The sequence below is a fragment of the Vicugna pacos genome, chromosome 9 (assembly GCF_048564905.1).
Source record: "Vicugna pacos chromosome 9, VicPac4, whole genome shotgun sequence".
In the NCBI taxonomy this organism is placed as follows: domain Eukaryota; kingdom Metazoa; phylum Chordata; class Mammalia; order Artiodactyla; family Camelidae; genus Vicugna; species Vicugna pacos.
Genome location: NC_132995.1, coordinates 70,009,271 through 70,029,526, shown reverse-complemented (window position 1 = coordinate 70,029,526; position 20,256 = coordinate 70,009,271). Strand labels below are relative to the sequence as shown.

Below are 20,256 nucleotides of genomic sequence, written 5' to 3'. Positions count from 1 at the left end.
ATAGAGATGTAGTTAGGAGTGTGTATGTTGGAAATGGGACAGGTGATAGAGTTCTCATTTAAGGTCTTCTATTTTCTCTATAAAATAAAAATCAAGATCATTTTCTGAGAATCACAAGCTATGAATAGAAGAAGGTTTGAAGAGGCTTGAAATAATTATGGAAAGTGGGAGACAGGTTGACTGAGAACCACTGCAAGATTGCTGTACAGTTTGAAGTTATTTAAATTAATTTTTTTAAGTCAACATGCCCTATTGCAAAACTCTCTCTAGCAGTTCTTGGCTGCTCAGGGACAGATGCAGAGAAAGCAGACAGTTGGTTTATCCAGGTTGCAGTCCTCAGCAGGTGACACAAAGAAGACAGAAGGGGAAGGAAGTTTAAGGTACTAGCAACAGTATTACTGGACAGTACAGCATGCTGGGCAAGGAGAGATGTGAGTAAGTGAGATATGTGGATGGGGAGAAAATGCATGAGTTAATGAACATAAATAGAAGGACATTTTATCCAAGACAAAATATGAATATGGCCAGTGACTTCATTCTATAATACAAATATGCAAGCTGAAATATGAAAGAAGGGTATGCAGAACAAAGTTTTGATTATCATCAACAAGTGTGCTGTGCAAAATGGGTCCCCTGAGGTTCACCAGAGCGCCGGGTGAATTTTACAATATCGTATTAAAGAGCAGGCTTTATCGAGGAAACTCAAGGAGCCAGCAACAAGAAAATTCACAGGTCCTGTGATTTTCCCATTTTTCCCATGAAGTATGCAGGGCCCCTGGCCATCTGATGGACACTCAGTCCAGTATTCCAGGGAAGAGCCACCACCCCAATGTTGCTCTTTCTTACAGGAGAAGCATGATAGCAACCTTATCGGAAGAGATAATCAGGCACCTTAAATGTTAAGCAGTGTGGATTGCATGCAGTCTATTTAGAGGAAGTAACTGTGAGAGCACCTGCGGACAGCAGAGAGCTGTTGTTCCTGCAAGAGGGTAAAACAGTGCCATCAGTCCTACAGAAAGCTGACCTCAAATGTGGCTTCCCCCACTGGCTAAAAGGTGATTCCTGGGTCCAGATGGTCCAGTGGTTCAGCAACCAAGAGTGAGCTCTCAGGGTCACTTCAGACAATCCTGCCCCTTGTGCTATGAAATTCTATGTGTGATTCAATAAATGGCACTACAATAGCTTGTTGTAAATATATTTCAGCAGACTTCTCTCACTTCATTTCTTCATCAACCTGTGTGGTTTTAGACAAAGGAGGAAACAGGAGATACGGTTTCAAAGTAAAGAGGAGTCTTACAAAACAAACCACAATATTGTCGGCACTTACCAACTAAAAATGTTTAAGTGTAACTTACAGAGAATATTTCTAAATGTGATTTCTGATACATATGCAAAAATAATACATACATAAATAGCTAAATTTCAAAATGGCAACACGTTCCATGAGAACTTTTTCCTCTTATAACAAAGATGGAAAAAAATAGAAAACAAAGCTAAGAGAACAGAGAGCAGAAAACGTCCGATGAAGACTTCCCTTGATTGGTTTAGAGTTCCAGAATAAAATAACAGAGTGTTTATCACTTAGACACAGAAAATATAGCTACTGCCAGGAGAGATGAAATTTCTGAAGTCTAAGATTTCTATGAGTGGAAAGTCAAACAAAACAAAAAGTTAAACGAAGGCAGAGAAAGCTACCGAGTAGTCTCTTCGGCCATTTTATTTTTTTAAGGTAGTCTAAAGTTATGTAAAAATATGCGATATTGAAATTAGTGGCAACTCACCTTTCTGATAGAATTCAATAGTGAACAGACCCTCAGCACCTCAGTGTTGTTGAGAGAGATGCCATGGGAAAGAATCTTCAAGCTAATCAGAGAGAAAGTAGGTCCCCGGGAAGCTAGAAGTGATGCTTTATCTCCAAAACTAAAAATCACCAAGGGGAAAGAGGTGAAAAATATGAGGAATGAAAAAAAAAGAGTCCCCCTTCTCTGGCAAAGTAAGGGAGAGACAGCTTAGGGAGCACAAAGTCACGCGTTTTAGAATTTAAAAAGCAATCAAATGAACTGGCTAGCTGATGGCCTACAGATTCCAAAAGAGTAGGAAACAGAAGGTCCCTAAAAATGGAGGTTTTAGGAAGTCATGAGCTTGAGCCACAAAGGCATAACTAGAGCTTCTCAAACTTGAATGTACTTACAAATCACCCTGAGATCTTGTTAAAATGCACACTGATTTCATAGACCTAACATTAGGCCTGAGATTCTGCATTTCTAATAAGCTCCCAAGTGATGCCAACGCTGCTGGGCCTTGGATCACACTTTGAATAGCAAAGTGTCACACTGACGACACGCAACTTAAGATAGCATCCAATGAGCCCAAGTAGAAACTCTCCACTATTCATTCAGCCACGGGAATGTTCGCAAGATTAGGGAATTAGAGGCAAGGGGAAACAGCTGGATAACTTTAGAGATGAGTCACTGAATTAGCTGTACTATATGCTAATAAAGCTTATTAACATAAACCTGCCATGAGAATACCTCTGCTATTTTTCAGCTAGTCCTGGAAGCATTGACAGAGCAGATATGCACACCTGGCAAAATTCCATGAAGATACACATGGGAATTTTTTAAGAGTGCCACCCGTTTTCTCTAGAAACTTCATAGATGTAAATCTGTGAGCAGAGCATCTCACCTATGTCTCGGGTAAAGCACATGCCTTATAAGTTGAATGAGTCATATGCTTAAGTGCCAAGGAGCATTATTCTTGCCCTGCCCATTTGAGCTCTGTCCAGACATCTACCTGCTCAGCAGATTGAGCCCTGCTAATGAGAATCATGCCTGGAATGTGTCAGAGAGTCTAAAATTAGTCTGTTTTCCCTATGTTTCCTTTCTGGGGTGACATCCCTCAGCCTATCAAATAGCAGTAGTCTCCTCCCCAAACATCATGCCCAATTCTTACCATGTCTCCCCAGTCTTTTAGACTGAACAGCTACCCCAGTCTTGATTTGTATTCTAATTCTGCAGCTGAGACTGGAGCCTGGTAAAGAATCCTAGACAACGTGGCCTCTGGGGGCCCTGGTATTATGCTTAGTCCTTGCCTTACCTCTTCACTGGAGACACTGTCTATATCTACCACCTATGTTCCATCTCCAACTCCAAGAACAGAGATGCTGTCATTCAGCTGAAGGTATTGTAATTAAGGCTGCGTTACCATAGCTCACCCAATCAGATTGAATCCTTGCCTATTTATGCCAGCCTGGATGGGATCCATGCCATCTCTGAAACTCTGCTATTTTACTCTGCCTAATCTGTTCCCTTTGTTGATATGTAACCCGTAATACCTTGTGACCCCACCTAGAAATTTAAAAACTTAGAAATTAGTTCCCCTCTACCACTGACTAGTCTATATGACACAAATCACTTCACATTTCAGGATGCCATTTTTCTTCTCTGTAACATGGAGTTAGTTATTATCTTGTCTTCTTCACAAAATTGTTGTGAAGATTAAATGAAATCATGAATGTTGCAATACTTGGAAAGATCTGTAAAGTACTATGTAAGTATCAAATACTATCTCTAATATTGCAAGTATAATTTAGCAGATGAATAAACAACCTTTAAAAGCAATTTCTCCAAGCCTGGAGTACTAAGTGACAGTTAACATCACATTCTGCCTCTTGAACGCAAAGGATTAAAGGGAAAACTTAACTGTGGTTATGCTGCCAAATTACATGCACCTCCCTTGCACAGGTTTAAGTACTCCTCTAGGTACTGGATAACAAAACATGGCTACTGAACTTGTAGATGTCACAATATCCTATGGTTCACTTATTCTTTGCAGGAAAACTAATTCTGTTCATCCATAATTTCTATTGTTTTCTATTTTTGATATTATAAACCAATTAGGTCATTATAAGATATTATGAGACAATTAAGACTGTCTTGCACTGAAAAGGTTTCCAACAAATATTACACCAAATAAAAATCAAAGAACTTTGTCAACCTGGAGATAATGCAACTTATGGCAAATGTGACTATATATGAATATTTGACTATATGAATTATTCATATAGTCTATATTCATTTTCCAACATAGAAAATTGGAAAATACATATAAAAAGTATAAATTTGTTCCACAGTATTCACAAACAAAAAAATTGTATTATTTCACTAAATATTTCTCAGTGTTGCTGAGAACTTTCATTTTGGTCCAAGCTCACAACATCTCAAATGAAGAGATGGATATAAGACAGCTGGGAGGCTAGACACTAGGTGTTACAGCTTTGACAGCGGTAGTGAGTGTCCTTAGGGCTGAGCCTCCAATTAGAGGAAAGGACAACTGTAAAGAGCGTTCTTCAGCTTACCTGGAACACTGCCTGACCCAGAGTGGACAGCCAACTCCCAACAGGAGTATTATGTAGCAGAAAATGCAATGCCAATAATGTGCCAAGGATCAGAACTCTCTCCTGTATTCATCGGCCCGCCTAGATTCCCCAGGATTCCTGTAAATTCTATGGGGGAGAGACACGTGTTGGAAGTCTCAACATCCCCAGAGGCTCTCCCACCACCATCCCATACCTCCTTGCCTTGTTGAGTGAGGACATGTCAGTGAGGCATGCCAGGACTTCCCTGATTTACTGCTCAAAAAGCAGCTATCTCATGAGTTAAGTTCCCCAAGATCCCTCTTCATTCTTCCTAAAATGCAGTATCATCACACTGTCTAGCAGAAATTATTCTGATTTCTGAAATTTGGATAGTTTGTTACTATGGATTCTATTCTTAATGTAGATATCCCCTATTTATGCATTCTAGCTTAAGAGATCATTGTATTGACACAAAATTAAGGTTCTGAGAGTAACTTGTCTACACAACTACTTAGTGACTCAACAAGGTTTACAGTCATGTTATCTGACATGCACTCTGGTGTCCTTTTATGCCACCTTGACTCCTAAACAGTCCAGAATTATGAACACAGTAATGTTGACATCTTGATTTTAATGTTACTTTTAAGATATAACATGAAGGAATTAACACCTGAAATTTTTGTTACTTTTAAAACTTTATTTTTAAATATTAAAAAATCAGTAAGCCTTGGGAAGGAGAGAGAGAGAAGTCAGGATGGATCCCAGAGAATATGTTAAATAAATACGATTTACAAAATCAGTTCAAAGGCTAAAAATACTGAATCTGTTATGAATTTAGTATATATTTCATATATTTATACTTCAAAAATACCATTACTATAAAATATAAGCCTCATATATTTTTATAAGAGAAGTTTTATCTCATTTACTTTTTAGTATCAAGTACTTTGTGTATTTATTTATTTTCAGACCCAAAGCAGGTATATTTTATTATCCATTTCTCCTTCCAGTTTTATTGAGATATAATTAACATACAGCACTGTATAAGTTATACAGCATAATGATTTGACTTGCATGTATCATGAAATGAGTCCCACAATGAGTCTAGTGAACATCCATCACCTTACATAGATGCAAAGAAAAAAAAATGTTTTTTCCCTGTGATGAGAACTATTAGGATTCACGCTCTTAACAACTTTCATATACAACATAGAGCAGTGTTAATTATATCCTGTTGTACATTACATCCCTAGTACTTATTTATCTTATAACTGGAAGTTTGTACGTTTTGACTTATCTTTATCCAATTCCCCCTCCTCCAGTACCCCCAGCTCTGCCTCTGGTAAACACAGATCCAATCCCTTTTTCTATAAGTTTTTATATTTGTTTGTTTTTGAAGTATAATTGACTTACAACACTATATATTCATTCTTGATGCACAACACAGTGATTCTCAAATATTTTTTTAAATGTAACTTTACTATGTTTGACTCTCTATCTAAATTCTTTCCATAAAACATTTTTTTTTTAAAGTGAAAGCTTAGTAGTAGTTTTCCATAATCAAAGACGCAATCATTTGCCTTGATAGGACATGTTACCTATGGTCATGGAATAAACTTTCCAAAGTGCTGATTAATTTAATTTAATGTTCTGCTGATTATCCACTACGCTGCATTCATGATATACAACACCTTTACCACTGTGTAAGCAGGAAAATGACTCCCACGGTTACTGCAAATTGAGAAGAGGGCTTTTTTTAAACCCTAGGCAATTAAAATAGATTGGCCTTTGTAGTTATACCATTGACCTTTCCTCAGAGTTCACTTGACCATCAGTGAAATACTTCAGTCAAATGTTCTGGTAAATTAGGTTATGTTGGTCATCAAACTGAGAATCTATAAAGCAGGTATTACTAATGATCATGTTTCATCTAACTTTATTTTCACACAATGTACTATGTGATGCCTTCTATAACATAAAACCTACTTTGAGAGGTTAATCAAAGTACCTCTATTTTCCAATTCTGGCTTTATATTACAGTTTAGACATCTACTCTCAAATAGTCTATCAACTTAAGTTTTGAGAATTAAATAATTCATGAGTCTACACAACTTTGAAATGAGAAAGTAATCAATAGGGACATAGTAAAAAAGTACATTCCTCTCTTAATACCAAAATCTAAATATTTCAGTTCACCAAAAATGAGTCAAATTAAAATGCACAATTGCTCATTTTGCACTATTTGTAAAACTTGGATATTTTTATATTTATATTCCACAATAAATTAACACTATGAAACTTACTGAGTTTGATGCAATCTCTCTTGGGGGAAGGAAAGGGGAGCAATAGCAAGGGAAACACCGCTGTTCTTTGATCCCCCCACAAGATGTTTTATTGTTTACTATACAAAAGGCAACAATCTCTAGTTCTAGGTAACTGGGGATAAAGGGAAAAGATATTTTCTCTCCTCAAGGAACTCACTCTCTGGTAGGAGACAGACCCGTGACTGCCATTGTCAGGGTATCTTATACATTCTTCCATTTTGAAAGCTTTGTTTTGAGATATTTGTTTTCCACCCTTTGAGCTGGACAAAAGATCCATGAAATAAGCTGTCAAATCAACTCCAATTCATAACTAAGCAAAATTAAAAACCTAACTAAAATTAGTAACAAGAAGAATACTACTTGAAAAGACAGTAAATGTAGCATTGTTAGCACCATGCTAGCCATGGGCTTATACTGTCATGAGATAAAGCAAATTCAAGCCCCCAGCCTTTCCCGTGACATTTCAAAAGGGAAAAGGAAATGCATATTCTTAAAAAAAAAAATCATCTCAATTGGTGCAGGAAAAAAGCATTTGACAAAATTCAACACCTCATTTAAAAAGTCAACAAACTAGGAATAGAAGGAAACTGTCTCAACAAATAAAAGTTATATATGAAAAATCCAGAGCAAAATCATACTCAGCGATAAAAGACTGAAAGCTTTTCCTCTAAAATCAAGAACAAGGCAAAGATGCACACTAACCCTAGCCAGAGCAATTAGTTAAGCTAAATAAGTAAATAAGTAAACAAATAAATAAATAAATGGTATCTAAATTGAAAAAGAAGTAAAATTATCTGTGTTCACAGATGTAAAGCTCTTACAGTAGAGAACCCTAAAGATTCCACAAAAAAACTATACAACTAGTGAACAAGTTCAGCAAAGTAGCAGGATACAAGTCAACACACAGAAGTAAGCTGCACTTCTGTACACTAACAATGAACATCTGAAAAGAAAATCTCACAAACAATTGCAGTTACAATACCATCAAAAGGAATAAATACTTAGGAATTAATCAAGGAGATAATAGACTTCTACAATTAAAACTACAAAAAAACGGCTAAAAGAAACTAAAGAGGACATAAATAAACAGAAAGATATCCCATGTTCATGAATTGGAAGATTTAATATTGTTAAATGTCAGTACTGCCTAAAGTTATACACAGATATAATGCAATCCCTATCTTATCCCAATGGCTTTTTTTTTTGCAAGAATAGAAAAAAATCATCCTAAAATTCATATGGAATGTCAAGGGATCCCCAAATAGACAAAACACTTTGAAAAAGAAGAAGAAAATTGAAGGACTCACTATTTCTGACTTCAAAACTTACAATAAAGCTACAGTAATCAAAACTGTATGATAATGGAATAAAGACAAATTGGACTTCATGAAAATTAAAAACTCCTGTGCATCAAAGGACACAACTAACAGAGTGAAAAGGCAATCCACGGAACAAGAGAAAATGTTTATATATCTATATCTGATGAAGGATTACTATCCAGACTATATAGGACCTCAACAACAAAAAAACCAAACAACTCAATTCAAAAATTGGCAAAGGACTTGAATAGATAATTCTCCAAAGACACACTAATGGTCAGTAAGCACATGCAAAGATGTTCAATACCACTAAACACTAGGGAAATACAAAAAAAACCCCACAATGATGTACCACCTCACACCCATGAGGATCACTACTATCAAAAAACAAAAAGGGGGAAAATAACAAGTGTTAGCAAAGATGTAGACAAATTGGAACACTTGTGCACTGCTCATGAGAATGTAAAACGGTACAGCTGCTATGCAAAACAGTATGATGGTTCCTCCAAAAATTAAACATAGAATTACCATATGATACAGCAATTCCACTTCTGAGTATATATCCAAAAGAATTGAAAGCAAGGTCTAGAAGAGATTATTTGTACCCTCATGTTCTCAGCAGCATTATTCACAGTAGCTAAAAGGTGGAAGCAACCTAAATGTCCACTGACTGATGAATAAATAAGCAAAATGTGGTATATACATACAGTGGAATATTATTCAGCCTTAAAAGGAAGGAAATTCTGACATACGCTACAATACAGATAAGCTCTGAAGACACTATGCTAAGTGAAATAAGCCAGTCACAAAAAGACAAATAAGTGTATGATTCCACTTACGTGAGGTATCTAGAGTTATCAAAATCACAGAGACAGAAAGTAGAATGGTGTTTGCCAGGAGTTGGAAAGAGGGGAGAACTTTTTGTTTATGGTTTAATAAATATAGTTTCAGTCTTTGCAAGATGAAGAGTTCTGGAGAGATGGTGGTGATGGCTGTACAACAATATGAATGTACTTAGTACCACTGAACTGTATACTTCAAAATGGTTAAAATGGTAAATTGTATGTTATATGTATTTTACCACAATAACAAAAATTGAAGGAAGAAAAGAAATAAAGAAATGTAGCTAAATGTGTTAGTTTTGAAACAATGAGATGTTCAACTACCTACACAAGAGTAAAAAAAGAAATAACAAGGAAGAAAGATTTAAGATGTCAAAAAAAAGTTAGCCTAAGTGAATTATTCATTAAACCAGAAACAGAAGTATAGATACTTAATATAATTAATTTAATTATAAAGTATTTTTATAATTAATTTACTTATTAATTCCTTCCATCTTTCATTCATTATTGAGTGCACTTAAACTTCCAGGCACTATACCAGGCAATGGGGATCCCAATGTAAAAGGGATAATATTTTTAAAGATATGAATGTGGTTTTCTCATTTGTCTTTGCAACATATAACACTTTCTCTATCCAGCCTAAGACATCTGCCTCAGTAGGGGACTGACTTAACTGTCACAGAATGAATGCAAAGAGAAAGAAAAATTAATATTTAACATCTGACATTTAAAATAGGATTTTGCAGCAAGATTATAGACATTTTTGAGATAAAAAATTTTCCTAAGTTTTTTAATCTTTCCTTTAACATATTAGGGGCTGAAGGTAATGAACTAGTTTCTGATAGGAAGAAAGGAAAACATTTCTTCTGGGCTTGAGTGACTGTGGAAATAAGATAACCTAAAGAGGAAAGAGGAAGGTAAAACAGCCTGATGTGTCCTGAGGGAAGCAAGTCAGATGGGTTGAGGGGATTATTCGAATACAAACTTCACATGGGCAAGGATTCATTACTGTACCCCCAGTGCCTGAAACAGTGCTCAGCACACAGTAGGTATAGTATTTGACTGTTAGAGGGACTTTTGTCCTGGCCCTGTTCTGAACCCTGGTGTAGGCTGCTATGTTAGGCTAAAGGGCTGGGGCGGGGGGGATGCAAAGAGGGGAGTCCCAGCGTGGTTAGGAGGATAAAGCAAGGAAATCAGTTATGGACAGAACCTAGCTTTCACCCCCAGCATACATTTCATGGCTCCACGGTGGCAGAGGTGTGGCTAAGTCCAGCAAAGACTTATGAAATAGATGCCTTTGACCAGGCTGAGACTATCTCAGATATTCAAAGGAGTCTGTAGTGAAAGTAAGACAACAGGGAGGGCCTCTAGACTCTGACCAAGCCAAGAAAGAATGACCACGGAATTATCAGCTACGGACATAAGTAGCTTATACCAACAGGATGACCAAGAATAAGATAAGACAGATGTACTTCAGGTGATGCCAGTCCCTGCACAATGACCAGTTTGGAGTCATAGAGTTCAACTCCTCCAGTGCAACAAGTTCATGTGAGACCCTGCTCCATGTGCCAGACACCATCTTACAAGTAGGGAGGCAAAGGGGGATGGAGAATGCAATCGAAGTCATATTCCTCTGCTTGCTCACTATGTGACGTTAAGCAAGTTACTTAACTTTGGGGACTCAGTTTCCTTATCTTTAAATCCGGAATAGGGACAGTGTTGTTTTGGGAACTGAATTAGTACGTGTAATGAGCTTAGAACAGTGCCTGGTACTTCCTAGATGCTCATTAAACATTAGCCGTTAACTATTTATAGGGCATGTATTCAGTTTCAAAACACTTTATATATTTCATTTCTGTGTATTCCTTGGAAGATAGATTACAGTTTAAGAACTGGGTACGAAAGAGGTTAAATGACTTGCATAATGCCTGAGGAAGAATGTTTTTTCCTAGTTCTGTTTTCTTTGAAGAGCTTCCCTAAAACCCCTGGCTTCTCTTTGCGCTTTAACCCACTTCGTTCCTGGGTGGCTGGTGAATTTGGGGAGAACAGCTGGGTGAGCTTGCCTCACCTCCGTCCTTCTTCCCTTTGGGAATAAACATGCAGTGAGCATGACTTCCCCAGTCCTCTGTGACTGGGAGAGAAAGCTGGCCAGTTCTGGAGTTTACTTTCAGCAAGCTCATTTGGCTGACAGATCTAAAGCTGCAGTCTCCAACAGGGCTTTTTTTGTTCCTGGCAAGTTTGTTTAGCTTTCTGTGTGCCAATCATTGACTGATTCACCCCCAAGCTTTCTGACAGAAAACTGTGAGGTGTTTGTGAAGTATCTTTCAATGTGCTCAAGCACGTTATATAATCAGCTCCCTTTCCCCACCCCCGCCTTGGAGACATTCCTCCTGAGCCTTCCAGCTCCCTGCTCCAAACTGTACTGCTTTCATAACAACGAAAATTAAAAAAATAAGGAAACCTGCAAACTGTGGCAGAGACTGTTAGCTGCTGAAATCCATTCTTTCCTTACTTAATAACAAAACCCGGGTTTTGGCCAATCTTGTTGATAACCAGATAAAGGTTGCATTTGTGTGTGCATTGTGACTAAGTTTTGGCTAATGAGACACACGTGGAACTGTTGTGTGGTATCTCCAGGAGTTCTTAAAAGCAAGAGAATCACCCTCTTCTTCCATCCTGTTCCCCGAATGTGGGTATGATAGCTGGAGCTCTGGCAGCCTTATTGCACTATGATGAGTTCCACATAATAAGAAGGAGGAAGCTGTGAGCTAGAGAGAGTCTGGCTTCCAAATGACTTTATAGAGCTGCCATGCCAGCTTTGAGTTGCTTACCTTACCTCTAGTCTTTTATGAGAGAGAGAAATAAACTTATCTTTGTTCAAGCCACTGTTGTTTTGTTTCTGTTATATGCAGCTGTGGTCAGCTTGACAAACACAGAAAATTAGCTTCAAGCCCCTATTCCTGATCCTTTCTCCTCAACCAGGCTGCCTGCTCTAAGCCCTTCTATATGGAAACTCTGGAGCCACTATTTTAACAGGAAGTTCAATTTACTCACAAGGGTAAAATGATTGAGCTTTAAATTTGAGGCCAAAGAACTTTTAAAAGATCTAAGAAAAAAAGAAAAGAACACTATTAATACCTTCTTGAATTTCCTCCTAGCATGGTTTCCAGGCATCCCATGCATTGTTTTTGGTTAATTTGTTATACCAATGCTCAGGAATTTTTAAATGACTTTTCCTATGTAAGCTCTAAGAGCTCAAGATTTGTTTTTTGTTTCACTAGAAATATAACTATACTTACCTCTATACAGGTACATCTCAAATTTTCCAACCAGTATTTATCATTCACCAATTAACCCTTACTTATTTCTCCAGCTCCACCCTTCCTCTGTTTTCTGCAATTTAGATTGAAAACTTGAGCTCTGACTTCACTCTCTGAATTCACCTTTATATTCTGTCTTCACGGAGTAAGAGACCTGTTGATGACGTCTTGTGTCTCTCCCATGCCCTGGAAGCCTCCTCTTCATCTACTTCGTCTGACTGCCATCTTTGACCCAGCAAAGACAACTAGTCGTCACCCCTTCTTTTTTAAGGCTAGCATTATGAAAAGCCTAATTTGTGCTAAATGCTATAAGGACACTTTAAATGCTTCATTATTTCCCCTAATCTGCACACTGATCCCACAACTAAGGTGTTGTTCTCTCCATTTTATGGATGAGTTAACTGTGATTCAGAGACATTGAAACTAACCCAAGGTTTGTTTGTCTCCAAAGGAGATGTACTGCCTCCTTTTTGAAAAGTCTCTGTTTTTCCACACCTCTCTATCACTATATTAGGTCCTCTCACTTTTCTGACTTCAACTCTATTTCCTTTCCTATCTTCCCTTCTTCTCTTCACTGGCTATAGCTGGATATTTCAAAATATGTAGAATAAATTATTCAACTTAGAGGAAATTTTGGAAACACAAATCCAAATGTTGTAAGATAAAACTATTAATAATGTCAGTATAGTATCACTACAAAATAAAATACACAGAAAATATTGATGAATATATAAACAAAATAAGGCAGCCCCACCACTTCAGACCCAGATCACAAAACTGGGACGTAATCAGAAATACCACCCTCAGAAAAATCCCTTTCCTTTCAGAAAACATACCCATACATACACAAATCTGAAGAAAGCCCTTTCTGACCACAGCCTTTCTCCCACTCCCCAAGCGCATTAATATCAACGTTTCAGAAAACACCTGAGTCTCTGCCAAACAGCTGAGATGTTCCATCAGTTGTTCCTCAAGGGGAGTCTTCTCCTAACAACTCTAGCATGAGATTATTGTGTATATATAGATCGCTGTCATGCACAGGACAGGCACATGACAAATGTTCACCAAAATGAAGGCTGCACATGGCACCACCATTGCCCTAGCCTGCAAATTCATTGCCCTTCCGGGCACTTCACAAACAGCATGCTGGTGTGACTTTTCTTTTTAAAAAGGAAACTATGTGGCTTGTAAATTTAACTTTAGAGACACATCATGTTAATTCATAATGTTCTCATTACTTAACACTCTTCACTTTCTTTCGCAATATGAAATCTCCCAAATTAAGGTTGTTTGGATTAACAAATCTCCTTTTAAAATTTAAGCATTTGTGTAAGAAGAATTCATTATTAAAGGAATTCACTTCATCAATCTGTTTTACTTCTTATATCTGGCTGAAACATTGGGCACTGAAGTGTCTTGCTGGAGGCAGGATAGCAGCAAAGGCTAATTTTGGATCCCTGGAGAAGGGTGATCAACAGGTGGGCAGTGTGATGAGATGGAGAGCCTGAAGGTGGAAGAGGGTACGGAAAGCAGACACTGAAGACAAACAAATGTGAATTGTGTTTCACAACAGGGTCAGGGCCCCACTCCGCTTTAATATTTGTACTTACACAGTACTTAGTATGTGTCAGGCACGGTTCTTAGGTCCTTGTTTAATTAATAGTAGCTACTATTTTTATCCCTATTTTACAGTGGAAAAACCAAAGCACAGAGAAGTTGAGTATCTTCCAAAGATTCACAGCCAGTTAGTGGCAGAGCTGGGATTCAAAACCAGGCACCATTTCACAATCATGAATTATCATGATTTTACACAGCATACAGTCTAGAGCATTGGCTCTCAACCTTGTTTTTAATCAAGACTCCCAGGAGGAAAACATGACCCAGCACATCAAAACGTAAGTAATATAAACAGAAGTTTTGTGAAATAATACTTTTACCGGATGCAATGCATTATCATTCTTATTTCATTTTTAAAACTGTTGGTTGCAACCAATAAATTGATTTTACAACCCTTAATGAGTTACCACTCACAATTTGGAAAACACGACTTTGGACTACAAGGACTACAAATGATAATGCAGTAACTCCACTTAGATGTTTGACAGTCATCTCAAGCAAGTAGACCATCATCTTTACTTGTTTGTTGACAGTCTACAAACACCTGAATTTCACCCTCCAATCTTACTCCTTCCCTTTTCTTCCTCTCATTAAACAGCAGCTCCTTCTGCACTGCCCACACTGGTAGCCACCAGCCACACGAGGCTATCAAGCCCTTGAAATGTCACTATCAGAAGTGAAACATGCTGGAAGTGTAAAATATACACCAGATTTTGAAGACTTAGTAAGAAAAATAAAAATCTAAAATAGCTCATCAGTAACTTTTTATATTGATTGCAAGTTGAAATAATGTTTAAAATACACTGAGTTAAATAAAATAAATTATTACAATTAATTTCACTTGTTTCTTTTTACTTTTGTGATGTGGCTATTAGAATTTTAACTATCTATGTGGCATATTATATTTCTGTTGGACAGTGATGTTCAGACTAAAAACCTCTGAATCATCCTTGACTCCTTTCTCTCCATCAGTAAATGGTGATTTTACCATTAAAATGATTCATAATTCAACAATTTCTCAGCACCTTCACTGCTATACATTCTTTTCACACACACCACAATCTCTTGCTTGGGTAACTAAAATAGCTTCTTAACAGGTCTCCACCCTTCCTTACCACACCTGACAGTTTATTTAGCTATTCCCTGTAATATTCACATTTGCAGAGAGGTCGTTTTAAAAGGTCAACAGGATTACGTCACTCCTTTGTTCAAGATTATCCAATGGCTCTTTTTCCCAGAGCAAAAGCCCAAGTCTTTGTAATGGCGTACAAAGCCTTTCAAGATCTGGCCTCCCACCCCACTCCATCTATCTGTCCTAGTTTCTTACCACTCTCTTCTTCACTCAGCTACAGTGGCCTCCTTGAATTCACCAAGTGTGCTCCTACCTTGTGGCCTTTGCACTTCCTGTACCTCTGTGTATAACCCTCTCCTCTGGATATCCTCTGCCCCCTTCTGTTTTGCATCAAATGTCAACTTACCACCAAGTCCTTTACCAATTATAGTATTTAAAATTGCAAACCCCTTCTGATTCTGCCACACTCCCCGCTTCTTAGCTTTATTTCTTACAACCTTTAATTATCCTACATGATTTACTTAGTTGCTTATCTGTCTCCCACCAATCACTGAGGGCAGTGACTTTGTTTCACTGCTGCATTCCCAGCACCTATGTGCCTGGCAAGTCATAGGTGCTCAGTAAATACTGGTGGAGTGAATAAAGGAGCTGTGGGTTTCCAAACTCAGTTTTAGACCATGTTCAACTAGCCATTCCCACAAATCTACTGAAACAAGCAAACATTTCAATATCTTTATTTTTAAATTCATCATTCTTCTAGGACCTATGATAATTCCACAATAAACAAAGCAAGATTCTTCTCCACACTCCAAACCTTCTGTCCGTTTTCTCATGATTCTTAGATACCCTCCAAAGGCCCTGGAAGATGGGCTTTCCCTTCCCCTCAAGCGTAAAATCCCCTTGGGCATCCGTGCCATATGTGCAGCTAAAGCCATTAGGCATTCTTAACCTCACACGATCTTCAGGCCTACGTGGTGTACACTGGGTACAACCGGACACTGTAAACACAAGGGTGTTTGCCCCGAGGTTGTTCGTAGACTGGCCACACTTCACCTACCTAGTCCTTCCGTGTCTGTGTTCAGGAAGACGTGCCCGCCCTGTGCTAGGACTACAGCCGGTGGACACGTCAAGGACAGGATGTCAGAAACCGCGGCCAGGCCCCTTATTTTAGACGGGGGGGGGGGGGTGTCAAGGCTCAGAGCAGTTAGGCCAAGCAAACCTAGGCCACGTAAAAAAGTCAAAACAAAGACACAAAACACAACGTGGCAGAAAAAGCCCAGAAGGCCGGGATCGCTCGCCTCCCACCATTCAGCCGGCCCACAAAACAAGCCTGTAGGGCAGTTCACCTTGGCTCGCAGCAACCTTCTGCTGCCGAATTTTAACGTTCAACCACGAGCTCGCAGGCTGTTAAAAGAAAAGGCACCTCGTGGCCGTCGCACCTTCCAGGCGGCGAGAAAAAAGCCGCTCCCGGCCTGGACCGCCGCCGCCGCGTCGCAAGCCCGCGCAGCCGACGACCGCACTCTCGCGAGACTAGCGGTCGGCGCGAGCGGGCGCGGAGCCTCCCGGAAGTGGGCGCGGGGACCTGTCAGCTCCCACCCGGGGCGTGTGCTCGCGAGACCCCGTGGGTCCAGGGTCTCCTCGGGGACCCGCGCGAGGCGAAGTCGCGAAGAAGCTCTCTGCCACTCCCACAGCGGCCTCGGCCCTGCCCCGGCTGCCGCTGCCCCTCCCTTTGCCCTTCAGGGCGCCCGGCCCTCCTTGTCTGGGGCTTCTTGCCGCGCCTGGGCAGCCTGCCTTTTCCCTTGAGCGCTCCTTCCCGTCTCCTCCCCCGACTCTTAACGCCAGAGTCGCAGGTCCTGCAGTGTCCCAGAAGCCGCACGTGTAACTTGCTCGGTGTAAGTGCTACGAATGCCGCTGGCCTCTCGGGGAAATGCGTTCTATCTATAGCTCTGCCTGTACATCCTATGTCCGTGGCAGCTATTCCAGGGGCAACAACTGCTTCCCTCGTTCTCATCTCCCCATTGGTGGCTTCCGACCCGAATTTGGGAATGGGGAGATCGCCCACCTGTTATCGTTGAGCAGGCTAATCTCTTGTAAGCAGAAGTGCCATTTGAAGTCTTCAAAGCCGTTTGGCTTGGGACTGGGAATTTCACCCCCCACCCCCACCCAACTCAAGGCTTTCCAAAACCTATAGCTTTTCTCTGAAAATACTTCAGTGGTTATTTTTTTTTCTAATTGTAATTTTTGCGTCGGTCTTCTGCTAGAAGGGAGAAAACAATTATCAGTTTGCTTTTTCTGATCTTATTTATAAGAGTCATTCTTTCTCTTTGTTCTGCCAGGGTTAAAACATTTAGAACATGTAAGTGCGGCTGTCAGCCTTATAGAATTTAAGGTAATCGTTATTTTCATTATCTTAATTCCTTTTTGTTTCATAGGGCGGACACATTCGATTTCGGAGTTCTTATAATTCTTGTCAAAGGTTTCAAATCCTCTAGAAGCCGAAATGGGACACAGTAAACAGATTAGAATTTTACTTCTGAACGAAATGGAAAAGCTGGAAAAGACCCTCTTCAGACTTGAACAAGGTCAGTAGCAAGTCATTTTATTAGCTCTGTGACTTTAAAATTTTTAATTCATTGTCGTATTAAAACTTTTAAAACTTTTAGATATAATTGCCAAGGACCTTTCTAAAACTAATTTGTTCAAAGACGGTGCTGTGTTCTAAAATACATCACTAACGAAAGTGAATTTTATCTGAAAATGTTTTATTTGTATCTGTCATTCTAGAATGAAGATAAAATAGTTCACTTTTCTTTGCATGCTAACTTCCACTTAAGACAGAAGTTTCATATGTTATCAGAAGATTGACCATTCTATTTATATTATCATTTATTATGAAAACTTGGCAAATAGCTTCATATGTAGTTTCACTTTGGCTATATCTGTAGTTTTGCTTTTTTATAGCTCTCACTCTTTTCCTTTACTAGACATTTAAATTAGTAAAATAGATCACAGCAAAAAGTAAACTATTATTTGTGTTTGTGAAAAGCCTCTCAACTATGGAGAAGGTAAAAGCTGAAAGTATTTTTTTGCTGAATAAAAGGTGAAATAACTGATTAGGTTATGTTGAAATACATTTGAGCTGTGATTTAAAAGATCAGATTATATTTCTGTAAGACTAATCAAATAGATGCTTTATTTTCTTAGACTTTATCATTTTTCAACATTGAAAAGCATTTCACAGTTATTTATGTTAATATAACTTGTGAAGAAGTTTAATGTATGAAAAATAAAATGCAAGCCCTTTTATTAGTGTACCAAATGAGCACTGATGCTAGTAAACATTTTGAAGAAATTTTTTCCAGTAAATTTCTCAAAAGCTAAATCTTCCCCAAAAATGTCAACCATCAAATGTTTTTCTTCCATGCCAAATCTTCATCTTCTTCCAACTTCAGCATTTAAGATCACTGAGCACTTACTCCATTTTTGTCTTTCCTGACTCTGCACTTTTCTGGTTTTGATTTTGTTCCTGCCCTCTTGAGTACACCTGTCAACTTAGTGGTGTCTTATGCTGAACTCTCTTCCTTTTGCATACTTAATTGTGTGTATCTGCAAGGAATCCTTTCTTTTTCTGTTCTCCTGAGAGAACAGAAAAGCCTGAGCTTTGCTTGGTTCTTGGGAGCCAGCAAGTATAATGGCAAGAGTAGGGAACTAGAATTTTCCTGGCTCTGCTACTAATGAATGGTTTGACTTTGGGCAAGGCACATTAATTCAAAATACCAATTTATTTGTGATATGAAGGTATTAATTTCTGCTTTTCTACTTTCCTGAGTTTTGAGGCTCTCAATTAATAATATATGGCTTTAAAGCTCTAAATAGATAAAAGGCATTGCTAGATCGCTATACCTATCAATTCTCACCCTGGCTTCTTGGCCTCATAGATAGCTCCACTTGGATTTGCTTAAATCTAACATGTCCAAAATCATCTCCTCAAAATTCTCAAACCTTCTTTATTTCTCAGCTTCCCTGTTTACTTTAGTGATGTCTCCATTTTCATAGTTTCTTTGACGATTTTTTCTCTTTAACTGCAATCTCTCTGTAAGCCCTATAATTTCTTTTCAAATGTCTCTTTTTACCTATCTGTCTCTTATATGCCTGAATGTGGATGCTAAAAGAATCTTCTTATGCCATCTCTTCTCTTTTTATTAACTGGTATTTATAAGGTCAAATTTAAGCACCTCTGCCTGGCTTCCAGGACATTCTATAACAGAATCCACCTTCCCTAGCCAAGATTGCATCACGTTGTTCCTCATTACTAGTGTCCTGTGTCTTTACAGTTCCCTTGTTAATTCCCTCCCCAGTGGCTTTTCTCATTCCTGTTCTTACACCTCCATACCTGTCAGATTCCTCTATATCTACTAAATCCCTTTACTGTCATTTTATGTGTTGCTGCCCTGTCAGTTTTCAGCTGAAATTCTACCTCCCCCATGAAACCTTTCCTTACATTTTTACTATCTCCTGCCTTTGATTTCTGATTACACAGGGGACACAGAACAGTTAAGCGCTGAACAGTGTAGCAATGTCTAAAAACTTGCTAGTCTTACAGTGTCCAGCTAGAGTTTAAGCTCTGTGAGGATAGGAACAGTATTACAAATCTAATGCAGTGTATGACAGCTAGTAAACCTTTGCTGATTGATTACTTAAATGCAGGTTAAAGCTGCCAAAAAGTGTAAAGTCAGCCAAGCTATTTGAAGAGGGTACTATGCAAGGTTTATAGAATAGGAATGGTATGGTTGACTCTGTAACTCTAGTTAAAGCCAGTAAATTCATCCATATGATATAAATGGGAACACGTCCAATTTTTTTGTGTGCAGTAATGATGTGATTGTATTATTTTAGAAAATAATTGTACCATGAGAGATGAAGAAAAGGGACATTGGAGACAAGAAATGATAGAGAAGTCTATTTTTAAAAACATGTCTGGTTTAAACTACATGAGGGTTGAAAAAAGAGGGGACAGAGTATGACCCATTTTAAAATTCATAAGGACTTGGTGACCAATTAGATGTGAAGAAAAGCTGTGGCAATTTTTTATTTTTTCATATTTAATTGGTCACCAAGCCCTTCTTCATTTTTCCTTTTCCCTTTGCCCTAAGGAAAGGTTCCTCATCATTTTCAAGGCTAATATCTGTATAGACTCTTCTAATTTAACAAGTACAAGACCAAATAATTATCTTTTCTTGCCAAATCATAGCCTTACCCTGTATTTCCTATCTCATCTAGTGGCAGAATAATGAGTAAAATCACTATTTCCCAAACCTGAAATTCTTCCATCTTTTATATAGGCTGATCAAACTTAAAATTTTTTTAAAGAAAACATTTATGATGGTTCCTTGATTAGGAGTTGA

At 38.5% G+C, this 20,256-nt stretch overlaps 1 protein-coding gene across 1 annotated transcript in view; it reads left to right on the top strand.

The window, feature by feature from the left end:
- The first annotated feature begins 16,185 nt into the window (after window positions 1–16,185).
- The window catches only part of AGL (amylo-alpha-1,6-glucosidase and 4-alpha-glucanotransferase), a 63,531-nt gene continuing 59,460 nt past the window's right edge, over window positions 16,186–20,256 (top strand). The window contains exons 1-2 of the mRNA XM_006197354.4: window positions 16,186–16,743; window positions 17,284–17,433. Coding sequence (XP_006197416.1) covers window positions 17,352–17,433 — 82 coding nt within the window. The 5' untranslated portion in view covers window positions 16,186–16,743; window positions 17,284–17,351. The remainder of the gene's footprint in view (window positions 16,744–17,283; window positions 17,434–20,256) is intronic.